The sequence below is a fragment of the Oryx dammah genome, unplaced genomic scaffold (genome assembly GCF_014754425.2).
Source record: "Oryx dammah isolate SB20612 unplaced genomic scaffold, SCBI_Odam_1.1 HiC_scaffold_15, whole genome shotgun sequence".
Lineage (NCBI taxonomy): Eukaryota > Metazoa > Chordata > Mammalia > Artiodactyla > Bovidae > Oryx > Oryx dammah.
This window is the reverse complement of record NW_024070199.1, coordinates 11,895,276-11,911,602: the sequence shown is the minus strand read 5'-3', so window position 1 is coordinate 11,911,602 and position 16,327 is coordinate 11,895,276. Positions and strand designations below refer to the sequence as shown.

The window sequence follows — 16,327 nt, the reverse complement described above, 5'->3', positions numbered from 1 at the left end:
AAATGAATTTTCAAGACATTTAGATGACCTAAGGATTAATTTATGCATGGTAGAGGTGGGCATCGATTTTATCTTAAGAATACCATAATATCCTGACTTCTTGAATATTTCTTTGAGTGAAATTTAGTCTAAGAAGCTCTGATCGCAAAAGACACTTAGCAATAAGCTCAGAGCTATGACAAACTTACGGTAAGTTATTCAGATAATTATCTGAAGTATCTAGATGGAATCAACAAGATATTTGAATTTCTGAAAATAATTTTTCTTTAACTCTTTGCTCTCAGTCCTAACTTTTAAAAATTATTGATGATCTATAGTATTCTTGGTATTTGGGTACATGATATATAAAGAGAATATCTTTTTTAACTGCAAATTCTTTGACATTACTAAATTTGTGATCTTTAGATTCAAAATCATGTAACATTCTTTTTATCCATATCTACTAAAGAATAAAGACAGAACAAATATATGAAAATTTTAAAGCAACGCCAAGAGTCAAACACTTTGTGAGTCCTTTTATAAAAGGAGATCCTCTTAGAGGTGGTATGTGAAGACTGACTTTAGTGTTTCGGATAGTATTAATGGCCTATCTGGGTTCCTGCTACTTCAGTGTCTGATCTGTTTTGAATGGCTTGCTAATTTTTTATAGGAAATTTGTAACATTCTAAGTCTCAGGGATGATGAGGAAGATTAAACAAAGTTATGTAAAGCATTTAGTAGAGGACTTTGGAACATGTAAATTTGTTGTGGGTTTTTTTTTAAGTTTTTAAGAAGTAGTCTCAAAGTACTTAGGACCCAAGGACAGGGATTACCTTAGATGAACTCTTCTCACAGTTTGTTGGTAAGTCAAACTTGTATGACCAAATTCTTAACAAAGTATAGTTTCAGTTTCTCCTTTGATAGAATTATGGTATAAGACGATTTTTTTCAGCCCGTACCACGTAAGGAATGTAAAATTCCTGTTACTGTTTTCATGGTAGTGCCTGGGGTAGCTGAAGTTGGAAAAAATTACATAACAATAAAATTTTGTTTGTGTACTTGTATAGTTTGAAAAACCCTCAATTGGTTATGAAAATTAGGCTCTGTCTTCATTGAGAATCAGTGTAGTTAGTTAATTCTCTAAAAGGTGATGTCCCAAATTATGAAAAATGTTAGACTTGTTTCATGCTTGCAGAGATCTAAAATAATGCTTTGATATTTCAAGCTATGAAATTTGAGAGAGCAACTATCAGTTACATTGTCTGCCTTTCTTTATCTCTTCCAAAATAAAATCAGTTTTCTTAACCATTCTCAGAAATGAAATGCCAGCAATCCAAAGGTGATGTAAACCCCAGCAGTTACAGTAAGAATTATTTTAAGTTGGTCACAGAATTAAGACAAGAAAACTTAAGGGGGAAAATGAAAAACATTTTACCAAAATTATCATATTGGATAGCCTTATATTGAGTTAAATGTTTTCTACACCATTTATTTTTAAAGTGGACACAGATGAGCATGTTATACAGGATTCAGCATTTGGAGTTTCTCAGGAAGATTTTTAACTTATTCTGGAAACTATTTCATATTTACACATTTTACTTTAACAGCATTCAGAAAACTAAAACATATATTTTCTAGTCTTGTTTAGTTGACCCACTGTTGTTTTTGTAACAGCTTTATATAATTGTAGCTGCTGTGCCAGAAAAATGAGCCTTCCATGATTTTTATTTCTCAGTTTTCAGTAGGATAATTTGGATAATTAAAGTGGCGCTAGAACAACATTTCTTTGCAAGAATAAGTATATAAAGCTGAACTTAATCCAATATAAATATGTTCATGAATATAGCCACTTAAGGAAACTGCAGAGATGTATAGTTTTAAGCAATTATGTAAGTAGGTCCATATAATTCATAATTCAATTATGGACTCTTTATAGTACTGTTTTTGAACTTGCTGTAAAGGTTAATCCTCAGTGAGTTCTGTCTTAAAACATTTTAGGAAATGTTCATCAGAATCATCTATTTACTCCTAAGCCATGATTTGGTGAATTTGGCACATAGGTGCTTATAAATGGAATAGCCTCGGGACTTGTTTGAGTTACTCCACCTCCATAAGGTAAAGTTCAGTAACCATAACCCTTGACATAATCTAAATGATCTTTTTTTTTCCACTTTTGAGCCAAAATAAAACTCAGCTTTCCTCCTTCCTATTCCTGTACCATCAGACCATTAATACAGTATTAAGCAGAATCTTTCATAGTTTCTTGGCAGTTGTCCACATTGAACTGGAGAGCATTTATGCTATTGACTCAGTGTTAGCATATGTAGAGGCATTTCCTAGTGAATGTTTCATAGTCTTTTATATTAAGAGAAAAATTATAGAAAATGTTAATTTAAATGTTAAACATGCTGAAATAAAGCAGTTGCCTAAGTGGTAATGTATAAAAGTATATTGCAAATAACAGTAACATAATAGAGCACTTTATTGCAATTGCTTAACTGCAACTGAGCAACATCTTACATAAGTGTGATATAAAAGACCTGTATCGGTCCTGTGCTATTTCAGTGGAATACTTCTCTAGTAATGGGATGCAAAAATTGATAATGTATTGAAAATTAAGTGCTGTTTTTGGTGATGAACTTTACATTTATTTATTTTACATTTGACAGTCTCAATGGAAGAATTCCATTTCAACTCTTGTTTACTGTTGGTATCTTTAATGTTAGGCATTATGCCTTTTGAATTTCAGTCCCATGGCTGTTCTGTTTTCAGTATTCATGTTTGTGTCTTTCTAAAATTGTTTGTTTGTTTCTTGATAGTTCTGAGATGAACAGTTTTTGTTGCATCTCATCTGGCAACGTATTTGCCAAAGATGTGTCCTGGATTTTCTTGTTTTCCAGATAAACTCTGCTCACTCATCTTCCTCATTCTTGGAACCTGTTTTGAATTTGTTGCTGTTTTGGGTTCTTGTATGGAAATTCTAAGATTTATGGAGTACTGAGAGGAAGCCAGATTTCAGGAGTTTGAAGGTTGAGTGAAGGGAAGGGAGAAAGAAGTAGGTACCATATGTAGACAGCTTCTTTAAGAAGGTTGGCTCCAAAAGAGGTAAGAAGTAGTTGTTTACAGAGGGAATGTGGGATTAAAAGAGGGTTTGTATTTAAATCGTCCTACTTAGAGGTCACAGTCACTTTCTATACTTCATCGCAGTCTGATTATTTCCCAAAGGAATCAAGACTTAAAAATTCTACCTTGCACTGAAATCGGGCCAGGAGGAAAGGGGGAAAAGCTCTGAAGTACTTTTGTGATTTTTTTTTCCCCCTACATGTTACCTGATGCTTTTCATTTGATTTAATTATTTTTCCTTCCCAGTTTTCAGTTGTTTCATTTAACCAAACTTGTACTCCAGGACTGGAGAAGGGCATGGCAACCCACTCCAGTATTCTTGCCTGGAGAATCCTCACAGACAGAGGAGCCTAGTGGGCTACAATCCATAGGCTTGTAGAGTCGGACACAACTGAAGTGACTGAGCTTGCCCTCATGTACTCCAGGAATAGTGGTTTATATGACAGTTCCAAAAAAAGCATAGCAATGACTGACTGTGAGCCTCAGCTTCTTTTGAAAAATGACATATTCCTTGGAGAAGGAAATGGCAACCCACTCCAGTATTCTTGCCTGGAAAAGTCCATGGACAGAGGAGCCTGGCGGGCTGCAGTCCATGGGGTTATATGACTGAGCATGTGTGCATGAGGGTGGAGGGTGATGGGTTGGTAGCAATAAACTGGTAGAACTAAAAAAAAAAGAAAAATGACATTCTTATAAGTGATATCTGCCCTTTATATTCACATGCATGCTCTGTCGTGTCTAACTCTTGCTACTCCATTCACTGTCGCCCACTAGGCTTCTCTGTTCATGAGATTTTCCAGGCAATACTGGAGTAGGTTGCCATTTCCTCCTCCAGGGGATCTCCCCAACCCAAGGATTAAATCTGTGTCTCTGGCATTGCAGGTGGATTTTTTAACATTGAGCCACCTGAGAAGGCTGCCCTTTATACCTGTATCATTAATTCTTCCTAGCCCTACTGCCTGGGATCCTCACAACCTCTTTTAGAAAAAATGGTTGGTGCTCACTTAAACCAGGAGGTTAGACTTGAACAGGACGTGTCTGTTTCTTGCTCAGCTATGGTTTTATCATTATACATTACCTAGAGGAGGAGAAATCTGAGATAGTCAAATTCTTTAGTGTCATTAAGCGAGGAAGGTATGATTATGAAAATCCAGGAAAACATATATGGAGGGAAAAACAACTAATACTTTGGGGCAAGCAGGCCCTACACAAAAGGTGGTAAACCCCAGTCTAACTGGCAGGAACTAAATTTCCAATAACCCAAACTCTAATTCAGTTACCCAGTAATGTAAATGAGCTCCTATTTCCCTCTGGGAGTTTTAACTGGCAGAATAAATGGAAAGATTCAGCGAAAGAGGAAAACAAGCCAGATAAGACTACATAATCAAAAAATATAGGAAGTTGGTTACTTCTAGATTTTGGCACAGGAACACTATGTCCAAATGTTATCTCGCTGCTTTTCATGAGATTCACCAGAAAAAATGACCGGAGGTGTTTCCATGAAAAGACAAACTTGTGGCTACCCGTGAATTGCTGTCTGCTATGAGTTACTAGCCTCTGTACACCCAGCAAGATGCCCCGTTTTAGGCTAAAACTTGACTGTTCAAGCTAATAACCTATTTTTAGCAAATTTAAGACTCTCACTCACCTCTTCAACCATCTGGAGAGAGGGAAAGATAAAACAGTGTTAACAGAAACAAAATAATTGTTGGTTGTGGGCCCAGAGTTAGATTCAGAAAAGTTACTTGACACCCCTCTTTACTGCTGAGCTAATTATTTGAGGTGACTAGTTATTACTTTTTAATACTTTCTCAGTCTGCGAAGTTCACTTAAAGTGCATTTAACAGTTTGGATAACTGGAAAGCAGTTCTCTGATAACACTGGCAGGACATGCTCTTAAAATATTTTTCTGCTGGTTGAGGTCTGTCACACTGTATTTGTTTATATTAGTGTGTATTATAAGCACTCAAAAGGCAGTGTAGGGTGGTGGCTTGGAGCGTAGTCTCAGAACCAGTCAGCCTGAGCTGAAATCACACTTCTTCCCATTGGGTTGACTGAGCAAGTTGTTTATGCCTCAGATTCATCTGTGCAGTGGGAATAGTACTCTCTGGGCTGCTATGAGAATTGAATGTATATGGAGATCACTATCAGCTGTAACGCAAAAACATGGTTTTTTGCAAATCTACTCACTAAGGATTCACTGAGTACTATCCTTCAAAAATTAAACCATTTTTAAGCATGAGTATGATTTTCTGCTTTAGATGTCATAAGTTAATGTCCTATCAGTTTTAACTTTACCGAATACCTAGTTTAGTAACTGAAGCTTTATGTATATATGTATAACATAAATGTGATGTTTATACCATAATTTACAATTAGCTTAGGGACTCTGTTACTGACAGTTTAAAGATCGAGTAAGAAAAGTATTGTCTAAAATAAAACCATTTTCAGGGTTTGGTCTGCAAATACCTTAAGTGAGTTCAAGCTTTATGGTCCACTTTTAAGAATATTAGGTAAGAAGTTCCAACAGAGAAGGCAATGGCAACCTACTCCAGTACTCTTGCCTGGAGAATCCCAGGGATGGAGCCTGGTGGGCTGCCGTCTATGGGGTTGCACAGAGTTGGACATGACTGAAGCGACTTAGCAGCAGCAGCAGCAAGAAGTCCCAAATGCATCACTTGAAAGAATTGCCTTCAAGTCAGGAGTGGCTTCTGGATTCCCAAACTAATAGACAAGTGAGTAAGGTATCTCAGCTTAGGCAAATTAACTGTTAAATCTGTTGCCTTATCTTTAAAAATAGGCCAACCTGGAAAAGCAAATCATTCTCTGTTGTACTAATTCTGCAGTGTAGTCTAGAGGCTTTAGCAACAGACTCTCCTGAGATACATGTCAAAAAATGCAGATTCTAGTGTCCCCACGTAGATACTCTGCTTACAGCAAGATCTGGGGATCTTTGTTTACTTTTTTTTTGGCCACACCGCATGACGTGGGTTATTAGTCCGCTGTGAGTCGGACACGACTGAGCGACTTCACTTTAACTTTTCACTCTGATGCACTGGAGAAGGAAATGGCAACCCACTCCAGTGTTCTTGCCTGGAGAATCCCAGGGACGGGGGAGCCTGGTGGGCTGCCGTCTATGGGGTCGCACAGAGTCAGACACAACTGAAGTGAGTTAGCAGCAGCAGCAGTATGCTGTGGGTGCTCAGGAACTTCAGTCATGTCTGACTGCGACCTCATGGCCTGTAAGCCCACCAGGCTCTACTGTCCATGGAATTCTGCAGGTAAGAATGCTGGAGTGAGTTGTCATATTCTCCTCCTGGGGATCTTCCCCACCCACCGATTGAACCTGTGTCTCCTGCATTGCAGGTGGATTCTTTACTACTGAGCCACCAGGGAAGCCCTTTTTGTCCCCTGACCAGGGATCAAACCCACACCCCTGCGGTGGAAGCATGGAGTCTTAACCGCTAGACCGCCAGGGAAGTCCCTAGGAATCCATTTTTAATGAACTCACCTCTTCACCTAGTTCTACTTGAAAGCACCAAGGTAAAACAGCTTGCCTCAATACACATTCTCCCCCTTCCTCATTTTTGTGTTCTAATTCTTTCCATTGTGCTCAGTACTTCTTGCTGCAGTTCCAAGACACAGAGCAAAAACTTTCAAAATCTTTTATTTGTAGTTCAATAAAGAATATAATTCAGCCACAGCACATATTGCTTAAATTGGGTGTATAATAAAGTTTAGGGAAATGCATGAATTATTTGATCCATGCTGGTATCTAAAGCATTTGATTAAAAGATTTTGAATAAAAAGAAGTGTTCATGCAGTTGGAGAAGCAGAGATAGTTAAGAGAATGAGACCTGGTTAAAAAAAAAAAAAAGTGTTCAGTTCAGTAGCTCAGTCCTGTCTGACTCTGCAAGCCCATAGCCTGCAGCACACCAGGCTTCCATGTCGATCACCAACTCCAGAATTTGCTCAAACTCATGTCCCTTGAGTCAGTGATGCCACCCAACTACATCATCCTCTGTTGTCCCCTTCTCTTCCTGCCTTCAGTCTTTCCGGGCATCAGGATCTTTTCAAATGAGTCAGTTCTTTGCATCAGGTGGCCAAAGTATTGGAGTTTCAGCTTCAGTATCAGTCCTTCCAGTGAATATTCAGGACTGATTTCCTTGAGGATTGCATAGTTTGGCCTCCTTGCAGTCCAAGTGACTCAAGAGTCTTCTCCAACACCACAGTTTAAAAGCATCAATTCTTCAGCACTCAGCTTGCATTATACTCCCAACTCTCACATCCATACATGACTACTGGAAAAACCATAGCTTTGACTAGACAGACCTTTGTCGGCAAAGTGATGTCTTTGCTTTTTAATATGTTGTCTAGGTTGGTGATAGCTTTTCTTGTAAGGAGCAAGCATCTTTTAATTTCATGGCTGCAGTCACCATCTGCAGTGATTTTGGAGCCCAAGAAAATAAACTCTCACTGTTTCCATTGTTTCCCTATCTGTTTGCCATGAAGTGATGGGACCAGATGCCATCATCTTTGTTTTTTGAATGTTCTAAGCCAACTTTTTTACTCTCCTCTTTCACTTTCATTGAGAGGTTCTTTACTTCCTCTTCACTTTTTGCCATAAGGGTGGTGTCATCTGCATATCTGAGGTTATTGAAATTTCTCCCAGCAGTCTTGGATTCCAGCTTGCACTTCATCCAGCCTGGCATTTCACATGAGGTCTGCATACAAGTTATATAACAAGGGTGACAAAATACAGCCTTGACCTACTGCTTTCCCAATTTGGATCAAGTCTGTTGTTCCAAGTCTAGTTCTAACTGTTGCTTCTTGACCTGCATACAGATTTCTCAGGAGAAGATCTGTGCCTGAAGAACTATGGACGGAGTTTCGTTACATTGTACAGGAGGTGACAATCAAAACCATCCCCAAGAGAAAGGCAAAATGGTTGTCTGATGAGGTTTTACAAATAGCTGTGAAAAGAAGAGGCTAAAGGCAAAGGAGAAAAGGAAAGATATACGCATCTGAATGCAGAGTTCCAAAGAATTGCAAGGTGAGATAAGAGAGCCTTCCTCAGTGATCAGTGCACAGAAATAGAGGAAAACAATAGAATGAAAAAGACTAGAGATATTTTCAAGGAACTAAGAGATACCAAGTGAACATTTCATGCAAAGATGGGCATGATGAAGGACAGAAATGGTATGGACCTAACAAGCAGAAGATATTAAGAAGAGGTGGCAAGAATACACAGAACTCTACAAAGAAGATCGCAACCCCAGTAACCACGATGGTGTGATCATTCACCTAGAGCCAAGTAGACCTTAGAAAGCATCACTACGAACAAAGCTAGTAGAAGTGATGGAATTCCAGTTGAACTGGAAGGTAAACTGAACTGGAACTTCAAATCCTAAAAGATGATGCTGTGAAAGTGCTGCACTCAGTATGCCAGCAAATTTGGAAAACTCAGCAGTGGCCACAGGACTGGAAAAAGTCAGTTTTCATTCCAATCCCAAAGAAAGGCAATGCCAAAGAATGCTCAAACTACTGCACAATTGCACTCATCTCACACGCTAGTAAAGGAATGCTCAAAATTCTCCAAATCAGGCTTAAACAGTACGTGAACTGTGAACTTCCAGATGTTCAAGCTGGATTTAAAGGCAGAGGAACCAGAGATCAAATTGCCAACATCCGTTGGATCATAGAAAAAGCAAGAAGAGTTCCAGAAAAACATTGACTATGCCAAAGCTTTTGACTGTGTGAATCACAACAAATAGTGGAAAATTCTTAAAGAAGAAGCCTTACAGTAGGATATTCTAGACATCTAGAATATCAGTATTTGGGAATGGGGGTATTATTTCAGCCCATTTAAACCCATTTATTTTGTTCTATATGTATATATCGATTAGTTACCAAGTGAAAAAGGCTGTAGAGGTACAAAAATAACAAACTTTGAGACCATTGAAGAGAAAGTATTGGTCACTGTTGGTTCCAAATCTTTGGGATCCCATAGACTGTCTGCTAGACTCCTCTGCCCATGAAATTCTCCAGGCAAGAATATTGGAATGGGTTGCCATTCCCTTCTCCAGAGGATCTTCATGATCTAGGGACTCCTCGAACCGAGGTCTCTTGCATTGCAGGCAGATTCTTTACCATCTAAGCCACCAGGCTCAACCTTATACCGTCATGTATCCCTTGGTCATGGCAGCTTGGTGTGCTACAGTCCATGGGTTCTCAACGAGTCTGATGTGACTGAGACTGAACTGAACCCCTTAGTCAATCTAATGAAATCTGTGGATCACTTTTCCAAAAAGTTTTTAAAAATCATAAAGTGCAGGGTATAGCATAATAAAGGGATACAATAATACTGAAGTGAACACAAATTTTTTTAATTTTGGACATAGCCACATATATAAATAAATATAAACCAATTAACAAGCTCTAGGGACTTTCATGCTGATCCAGTGGCTAAAAATTTAAGCTCCCAGTGCAGGGGGCTCAGGTTCAACCCATGGTCTGGAAGCTAGATCCCACATGCCATCAAACCTGGCACAGCCAAACAATTTTTTTTTTTAAAGCTCAAGCAAGTTGTCTGTACAATTGTAACAGGAAAATAATCAGACTTCAGCTATGACAGTCATATTTCCTCCTAATACTACTGTAATCTGTTACCTACATTCAAGTTTTATTAGAAGTTATTGAAAATAGAAATGTAATATTTCCCTATCCAAGTTCATGGAACCCTAAATTCTATTAACCTGTGATTAAGAACCCTGGCTAAACTTTTTAGATAGGAACATACTCTTTTTCACTGTTGTAGTCAAGACCTGATTAAGAGCTTTTTAGAAGAGACCCAAGCTCTGAAAAACTTACGACACCTTACTTCATATAATTCTAGACACTGATCAGACATTTCAATATTAACCTACCTCCAACTACGGAAATTAAAAATACTCCCTTTCCCTTATATATTCAATAAGTGAGTCAAGGGATTTTTTTCCCCTTCCCAACATCGAGCTAGTACTGCCATAAAGTATACGTAAAGTATATGTTTAGCTCCCATTTTTCCCTTCCCTGATGGTGCAGACAGTAAAGAACCCACCTGCAATGCAGGAGACCTGGGTTCAATCCCTGGGTCAGGAAGAACCCCTGGAGAAGAGAATGGCAACCCACTCCAGTAATCTTGCCTAGAAAATTCCATGCACAGAAGAGCCTGGTGGGCTACAGTCCATGGAGTCGCAAAGAGTCAGACACGACTGAACAACTAACACCATTTTTATTCAATAGTACTTAGGGTAGAAATCACCTCATCTTATAATTAAGAGAGAAATCTGTCCAGGGTTACCCATTAACAAGTAGAAATTGAAAATAAAACCCAGGTTTGTTTGACATTTGAAATATACACGACATAGCAAGGACACAGTGATTTATAACAAAGTACAGTGATCTATTACAAAAAAAATAAAAAAGAAATATACATGAGAACTGCTATTAATATCTTGCTTTTAGGTGAAACAAAGTAAATGTTGCAGACCTCAGTATCTCCCATTTGGCCAAGACTACAAATGTATTGTTTACCTACATCTCCTGAAGAGGTAAAACAACCATGTGACACCAAGCCCTTTTGATGACAAAATAGAAGTTCTGTAGCTCTTTAAAGCACATTTTTAAACTCATTTGAAAGCATTTTTAAAACTTTACAGGTAATCTATGGTTTATGCTATAGTAAACTTGACTTTGTTTTCACTATGTACTTGATATTTCATCTTTTTTCCCCTCCAAGAAAAACATTTCAAGGTTGCTGTGATTTGTGTTCATAATTTACAACTAAGAGGATTTTTTTTAATGCCCAGTCTCCTACCCATACCCATTAGTATCAGTGGGTATATTTTCAAACAGCTTCTTTTGAAGGCAGTAAAGCAGCTTAGAGAAAAAAAGTTGTTTACACTAAGAAAATGTTTATAAAAATGAAGTGATAGTCAAGCCTTTTTGATCCATGTGGGGAGCATTAGATCAATATCTAAATTAATACATGATACAAATATTTCAATTTTGATTCAATACTCATGTTGGTCAATCCATAACTTGGAGAAGTTAAATAGAACTTTGTTTTACATACGAAGAAATTGGGTAGCTGGTAAGTAAAACTTGGCTTGGCTCGTACTGATATGAGACCATTATAGGTTTTACCCATGCTATTTAGTGTAAGCATACATTCACTTCACTGTAGAAATGTGGTTTGATCACACTGTGCTGTCCAAGACCCTCCTGGAGACATTCCATACATAAAGTGGTATGTGGACCTTACTGCCATTGTACACTAAGGATTTCTGAATCACACCTGGTCCCAAGGGTTTATAAGAAGGAATTGTTGACCTGTAGTTATTTTCTTTCCAGAACAGTCATCAAGATTATTTGATACTTAGAAGCATAAATACGAGGTCTTCCCCAGTGGCTCAGATGGTAAAGAATCCCCCTGCAGTGCAGGAGACCTGAGTTCAATCCCTGGGTCGGGAAGAACCCCTGGATAACAGTGGCAGCCCATTTCAGTATTCTTGCCTACAGAGTTCCATGGACAGAGGAGCTGAGTGCTACAGTCCATGGAGTCGCAAAGAGTTGGACACGACTGAGCAACTAACACACAGAGCATAAATATAGTGACAATATTCTACCTTCTAACTCCATTTTTTGGTACAAAGTTGCAACTTGACTGGGTCATAAATCAGTAAACTGTCTTTGGCAGCCGGATGTTATTGTTACCTATAGGTAAGACACTCTTCTTCTGCCTGGCACATACCCAGATAGGCATGCAGCAGTTATTTAATAGATAAATAAGTTAAATTATAACACTGATGGATTGCTTAATCTTTTACATAATAATTGACAAATCACTTCTTGTAACCTGATTCTAGCTCATGAATAGATTTTGGCTCCTGAAGTAGACTGTAACTGCAATTAGGTAAAAACATTTTTAGATAGACTATCTCCATCTGGTCTCTTTCTGTTACCCAGGTTTTTCACCAACCGCAGCTCCATGAAAAGACATCCTGTTACACACAATACACTAATGCTCATAGAACATTAGAATGAGTTCATTATCAGTCTGGATGAAAATCTTTCCCTACCTTCTATCTTCTTTTATTTCCCATTTATGTCTTTGTATTGCTAACTATATTGAGGGTACATGACCATTGGATTTTAAAGGTCTCTGAGAGCAAGAACTATACCATATTTATTTTCACATTTCCTTTGTACTTAAAACAAGACTTCTGTTTTTTCAGCAGATATTCATTGAGTAACCACTAGGTGTCAGATATACTAGGTAGATTCTGGAGACACCAGGGTAACTGAACAGGGACATTTCTCTTTTTTTTTTGAAGATTTTATTTATTTTTTTAATTTTATTTTATTATTATTATTTTTTTTTTTTACTTTACAATATTGTATTGGTTTTGCCATACATCAACATGGATCCTCCACGGGTGTACACGTGTTCCCAATCCTGAACCCCCCTCCCACCTCCCTCCCCATACCATCCCTCTGGGTCATCCCAGTGCACCAGCCCCAAGCATCCTGAACAGGGACATTTCATTTGGAGTTCTAACAGTTTTGTGTAGGAGAAGTGGAAAAAGAGATCTGTAAGTCAAAAAAACTGCAATATAATACAGTGGGATAGATGATTTCCTAGTTTAAGAATTCTTTAAAAAAAATCATTCCCCAAAATATCTCAACAAGTCTGACTCTAAATTTCCACCACTGGAATGTAAAGCATTGCACTGTGGTTGCCTCTGGGCAGAAAGATTAAAGGATGTTGATGGATATGAAATCACTTTTCCATTCCTCTTTTTAAACTTAAAAAAAATTTTTTACATGGTACGATTCACTCCTTTTGATGTAAAATTCTACAGGTTTTGACAAATGTGTAGTCATGTAATCACAATCAAGATACAAAACAGTTCCATCACCCCCCAAAATTCTCTTGTGCTGCCCTTTTTATTTGTTGTTGTTCAGCCACTCAGTCATGTCCATCTTATTTTGCTACCCCAGTGAACTGCAGCATGCCAGGCTTCCCTGTCCTTTACCATCTCCAGGACTTTGCTCAAACTCGTGTCCATGGAGTCAGTGATGCCATCCAACCATCTTGTCCTCTGTCGTCCCCTTCTTCTGCCTTCAATCTTTCCCAGCATCAACGTCTTTTCTGAGTCAGCTTTTCACATCAAGTGGCCAAAGTATTGGAACTTCAGCCTCAGCATTAATCCTTCTAATGTATATTCAGGATTGATTTCCTTTAGGATTGACTGGTTTCATCTCTTTGCAGTCCAAGGGACTCTTAAGAGTCTTCTCCAACACCACAGTTCAAAAGCATCAATTTTTCAGTGTTCAGCTTTCTTTATAGTCCAGCTCTCACATTCATACATGACTACTGAAAAAAAAAAATAGCTTTGACTAGATGAGCCTTTGCGGGCAAAGTAATGTCTCTGCTTTTTAATACACTGCCCTTTTTATAGTTTGTGATAAAAAATAATTTTATCTTTCAAAAATTAATGGTTGAATGTTCTACGTATACCTATTTCTATTCCAACAAAGTGTGCCTTTTGAGACAGTACCTTTTTTCTTAAGCCTCTTTAGAAATATAGATATCCAGGGAGGGGCTGAATCTTTACACCATTGTTAGTCATCACTGTGATGGAGCTGTTGAAAGGATTTAGAACTAAGAAAAGGTATTGGAGAAGGAAATGGCAACCCACTCCAGTGTTCTTGCCTGGAGAATCCCAGGGACAGGGGAGCCTGGTGGGCTGCCGTCTATGGGGTCGCACAGAGTCGGACACGACTTAGCAGCAGCAGCAGCAAAGGGTGTATGGTGTATGTAGTGTGTGTCTTAGGCTAGAAAGAGGATAGGGGTCAGCAGGTAGAATTGGAGATTAGGGCCTGAATAAAACAGTGTACATGAAAGGGTAGATATGGGTACTATGTTCATGTTAGTATAAGGGCCCTGGGTATCAAAAATAGGAAACACCAGCTCCTCCTGAAGAGGAGTCCTGCATGTGAAGATTGAGAGTCTATCTGGAGCTATAGAAGTGGGATTCTAGAACTGGTTCTGCTACTAACCTGCTCTCAAAAAGTCACATCCCCTTTCTGGGCTCAGTTTCATCATTTATAAAAAGTAAATATATTCTAAAGTCCATTTCAGTTTTCTTCAACTAGAAACAAACCCTCATGTTTGTGTGTGTGTTCCAATTTTCTGTCCTCCAATTACAACTGAAAAACACATATGTAGATAACAATAACCAAACTAGCAACCCTTATAGTCCTCTAAAGTTTCATGCAGTTTGGTGTCATAGGCTGCAGAGCAAAATTAAGGTTGATCTGAATTAGGCTTCAGTGACACAGCTCTGCGCCTCAGTCTTCTCATTTATAGAATGACTGTGTATACTCTTAAGGTTCCCTGTAGTTCTCACATTTTATGACCATGAAATCTTAAAACTTACCAGTGTTACTTTTGTTCTCACTGCCTCTGGGTTTGCACCTGTTCTGACATTGAGTTTTGTAATTTTAGTGAGCCACTATTCACTCAGTGACTTCTCTGTGCCATGACTTTTAATGTAGGGTATTTTCCTACTCTATTTAAGGATTTTTATAGTACTGCTGACCTTTATACCTTTACAGGTATGGGAAAATCACACCATGCCTCCCCCTCTCATCCTGATAACATATTCCAAGATATGCAAGATCTCATTTCGATGAATATTAGAAGTAGTGCTAGACGGGGAAAGAAAGAGGAATATGTATATTGCTATAACATGATATGTGAAGGGAAAGGAACTAACAGTTGAGGGCCAACAGTTGTGAACATCAAAGTGGTATATTGTCACCCTACTTATTTAACTTATATGTAGACTACATCATGCGAAATGCCAGGCTGGATGAAGTACAAGCTGGAATCAAGAATGCTGAGAGAAATATCAATAACCTCAGATATGCAGATGACACCACCCTTATGGCAGAAAGTGAAAAACTAAAGAGCCTCTTGAAAGTGAGAGGAGAGTGAAAAAGCTGGCTTAAAACTCAGCATTCAGAAAACTAAGATCATGGCATCCGGTGCCATCGCTTCATGGCAAATAGATGGAGAAACAATAGAAACAGTGACAGACTCTTCTTGGGCTCCAAAATCACCACAGATGGTGACTGCAGCCATGGAATTAAAAGACGCTTGCTCCTTAAAATTAAAGCTATGACAAACCTAGACAACATATTTAAAAGCAGAGACATTACTTTGCAAACAAAGGTCTATCTAGTCAAAGCTATGGTGGGTTTTTTTTTTTTTTTCCACTTCATTTATTTCTTTAAAGGAATGGATTTTGAAGTGAAAAAACATAGGGCAGAGAGGTATGGAATAGAAAATAAATACAAATGTAAGCTGTTTTACTAATTGCTTTATAACCACAAACTAGTACAGAGAATGCCCTGTACAAAACATAATAAAGGTTCAAAGATAGAGGTGTTCCCTTAGGCAAGGCTGAAGACTTCAGTCTCTGGTGTTTGGAATTTAGGCTACAGTACTTGTTTTTGGATGGATCACTGGGTGTGTGGCACAGTCCATGCTTTTAACCAGATTTGAACAGGAGAATGGCCACTTGGCCCAGGTAGAAGGAGACGAAGTGTTCGGTTTCATGTATCACATAACTACCGAAGTTCCTCCCCACGAGGCACTGCCAGGTGGGGTTGTACTTTTCAAACTCCTTCTTGATATGGGCCACAATGTCCTTCTCTATATTATGCTTTTCCAATGCCTGAGTAGCACACTCCATCAAGTCCTGTTGCATCTCCTCCGGCATATTGACGTTCTTGATTACGGCCTTTTGGTCACACATGGTTACCAAGGAGCAGGGGCTGGCCGACTGCAACGGTCTCCTGGGGGAGGGGCTGGTGAAGCTCACACCTGTGTACAGAGATGGTCGATACCGAAGCCGTGGCGTATCTCAAAGCTATGGTTTTTCCAGTAATCATGTATGGATATGAGACTTGGGCCATAAAGAAAGCTGAGCCCTGAAGAATTGATGCTTTTGAACTGTGGTGTTTGAGAAGACTCTTGAGAGTCCCTTGGACTGCAAGGAGGTCAAACCAGGCAATCTTCAAGGAAATCAGTCCTGAATTTTCACTGGAAGGACATGCTGAAGCTGAAGCTCTGATATTTTGGCCAACTGATGTGAAAAACTGACTCATTACA

The 16,327-nt window shown here is 38.7% G+C and overlaps 1 protein-coding gene and 1 long non-coding RNA gene across 2 annotated transcripts; one reads left to right on the top strand and one right to left on the bottom strand.

The window, feature by feature from the left end:
- The first annotated feature begins 3,950 nt into the window (after window positions 1–3,950).
- LOC120874259 lies at window positions 3,951–10,845 on the top strand. Its single transcript, XR_005723621.1, has 2 exons — window positions 3,951–5,837; window positions 10,609–10,845. It is a non-coding gene; the product is annotated as an uncharacterized LOC120874259 (long non-coding RNA).
- A 4,823-nt stretch (window positions 10,846–15,668) lies between these two features.
- LOC120874258 (dynein light chain 1, cytoplasmic-like) lies at window positions 15,669–16,061 on the bottom strand. Its single transcript, XM_040255599.1, has one exon. The coding sequence runs from the start codon at window positions 15,969–15,971 to the stop codon at window positions 15,705–15,707; it is 267 nt and encodes an 88-aa protein (XP_040111533.1). The 5' UTR covers window positions 15,972–16,061; the 3' UTR covers window positions 15,669–15,704.
- Between the last annotated feature and the right edge of the window lie 266 nt (window positions 16,062–16,327).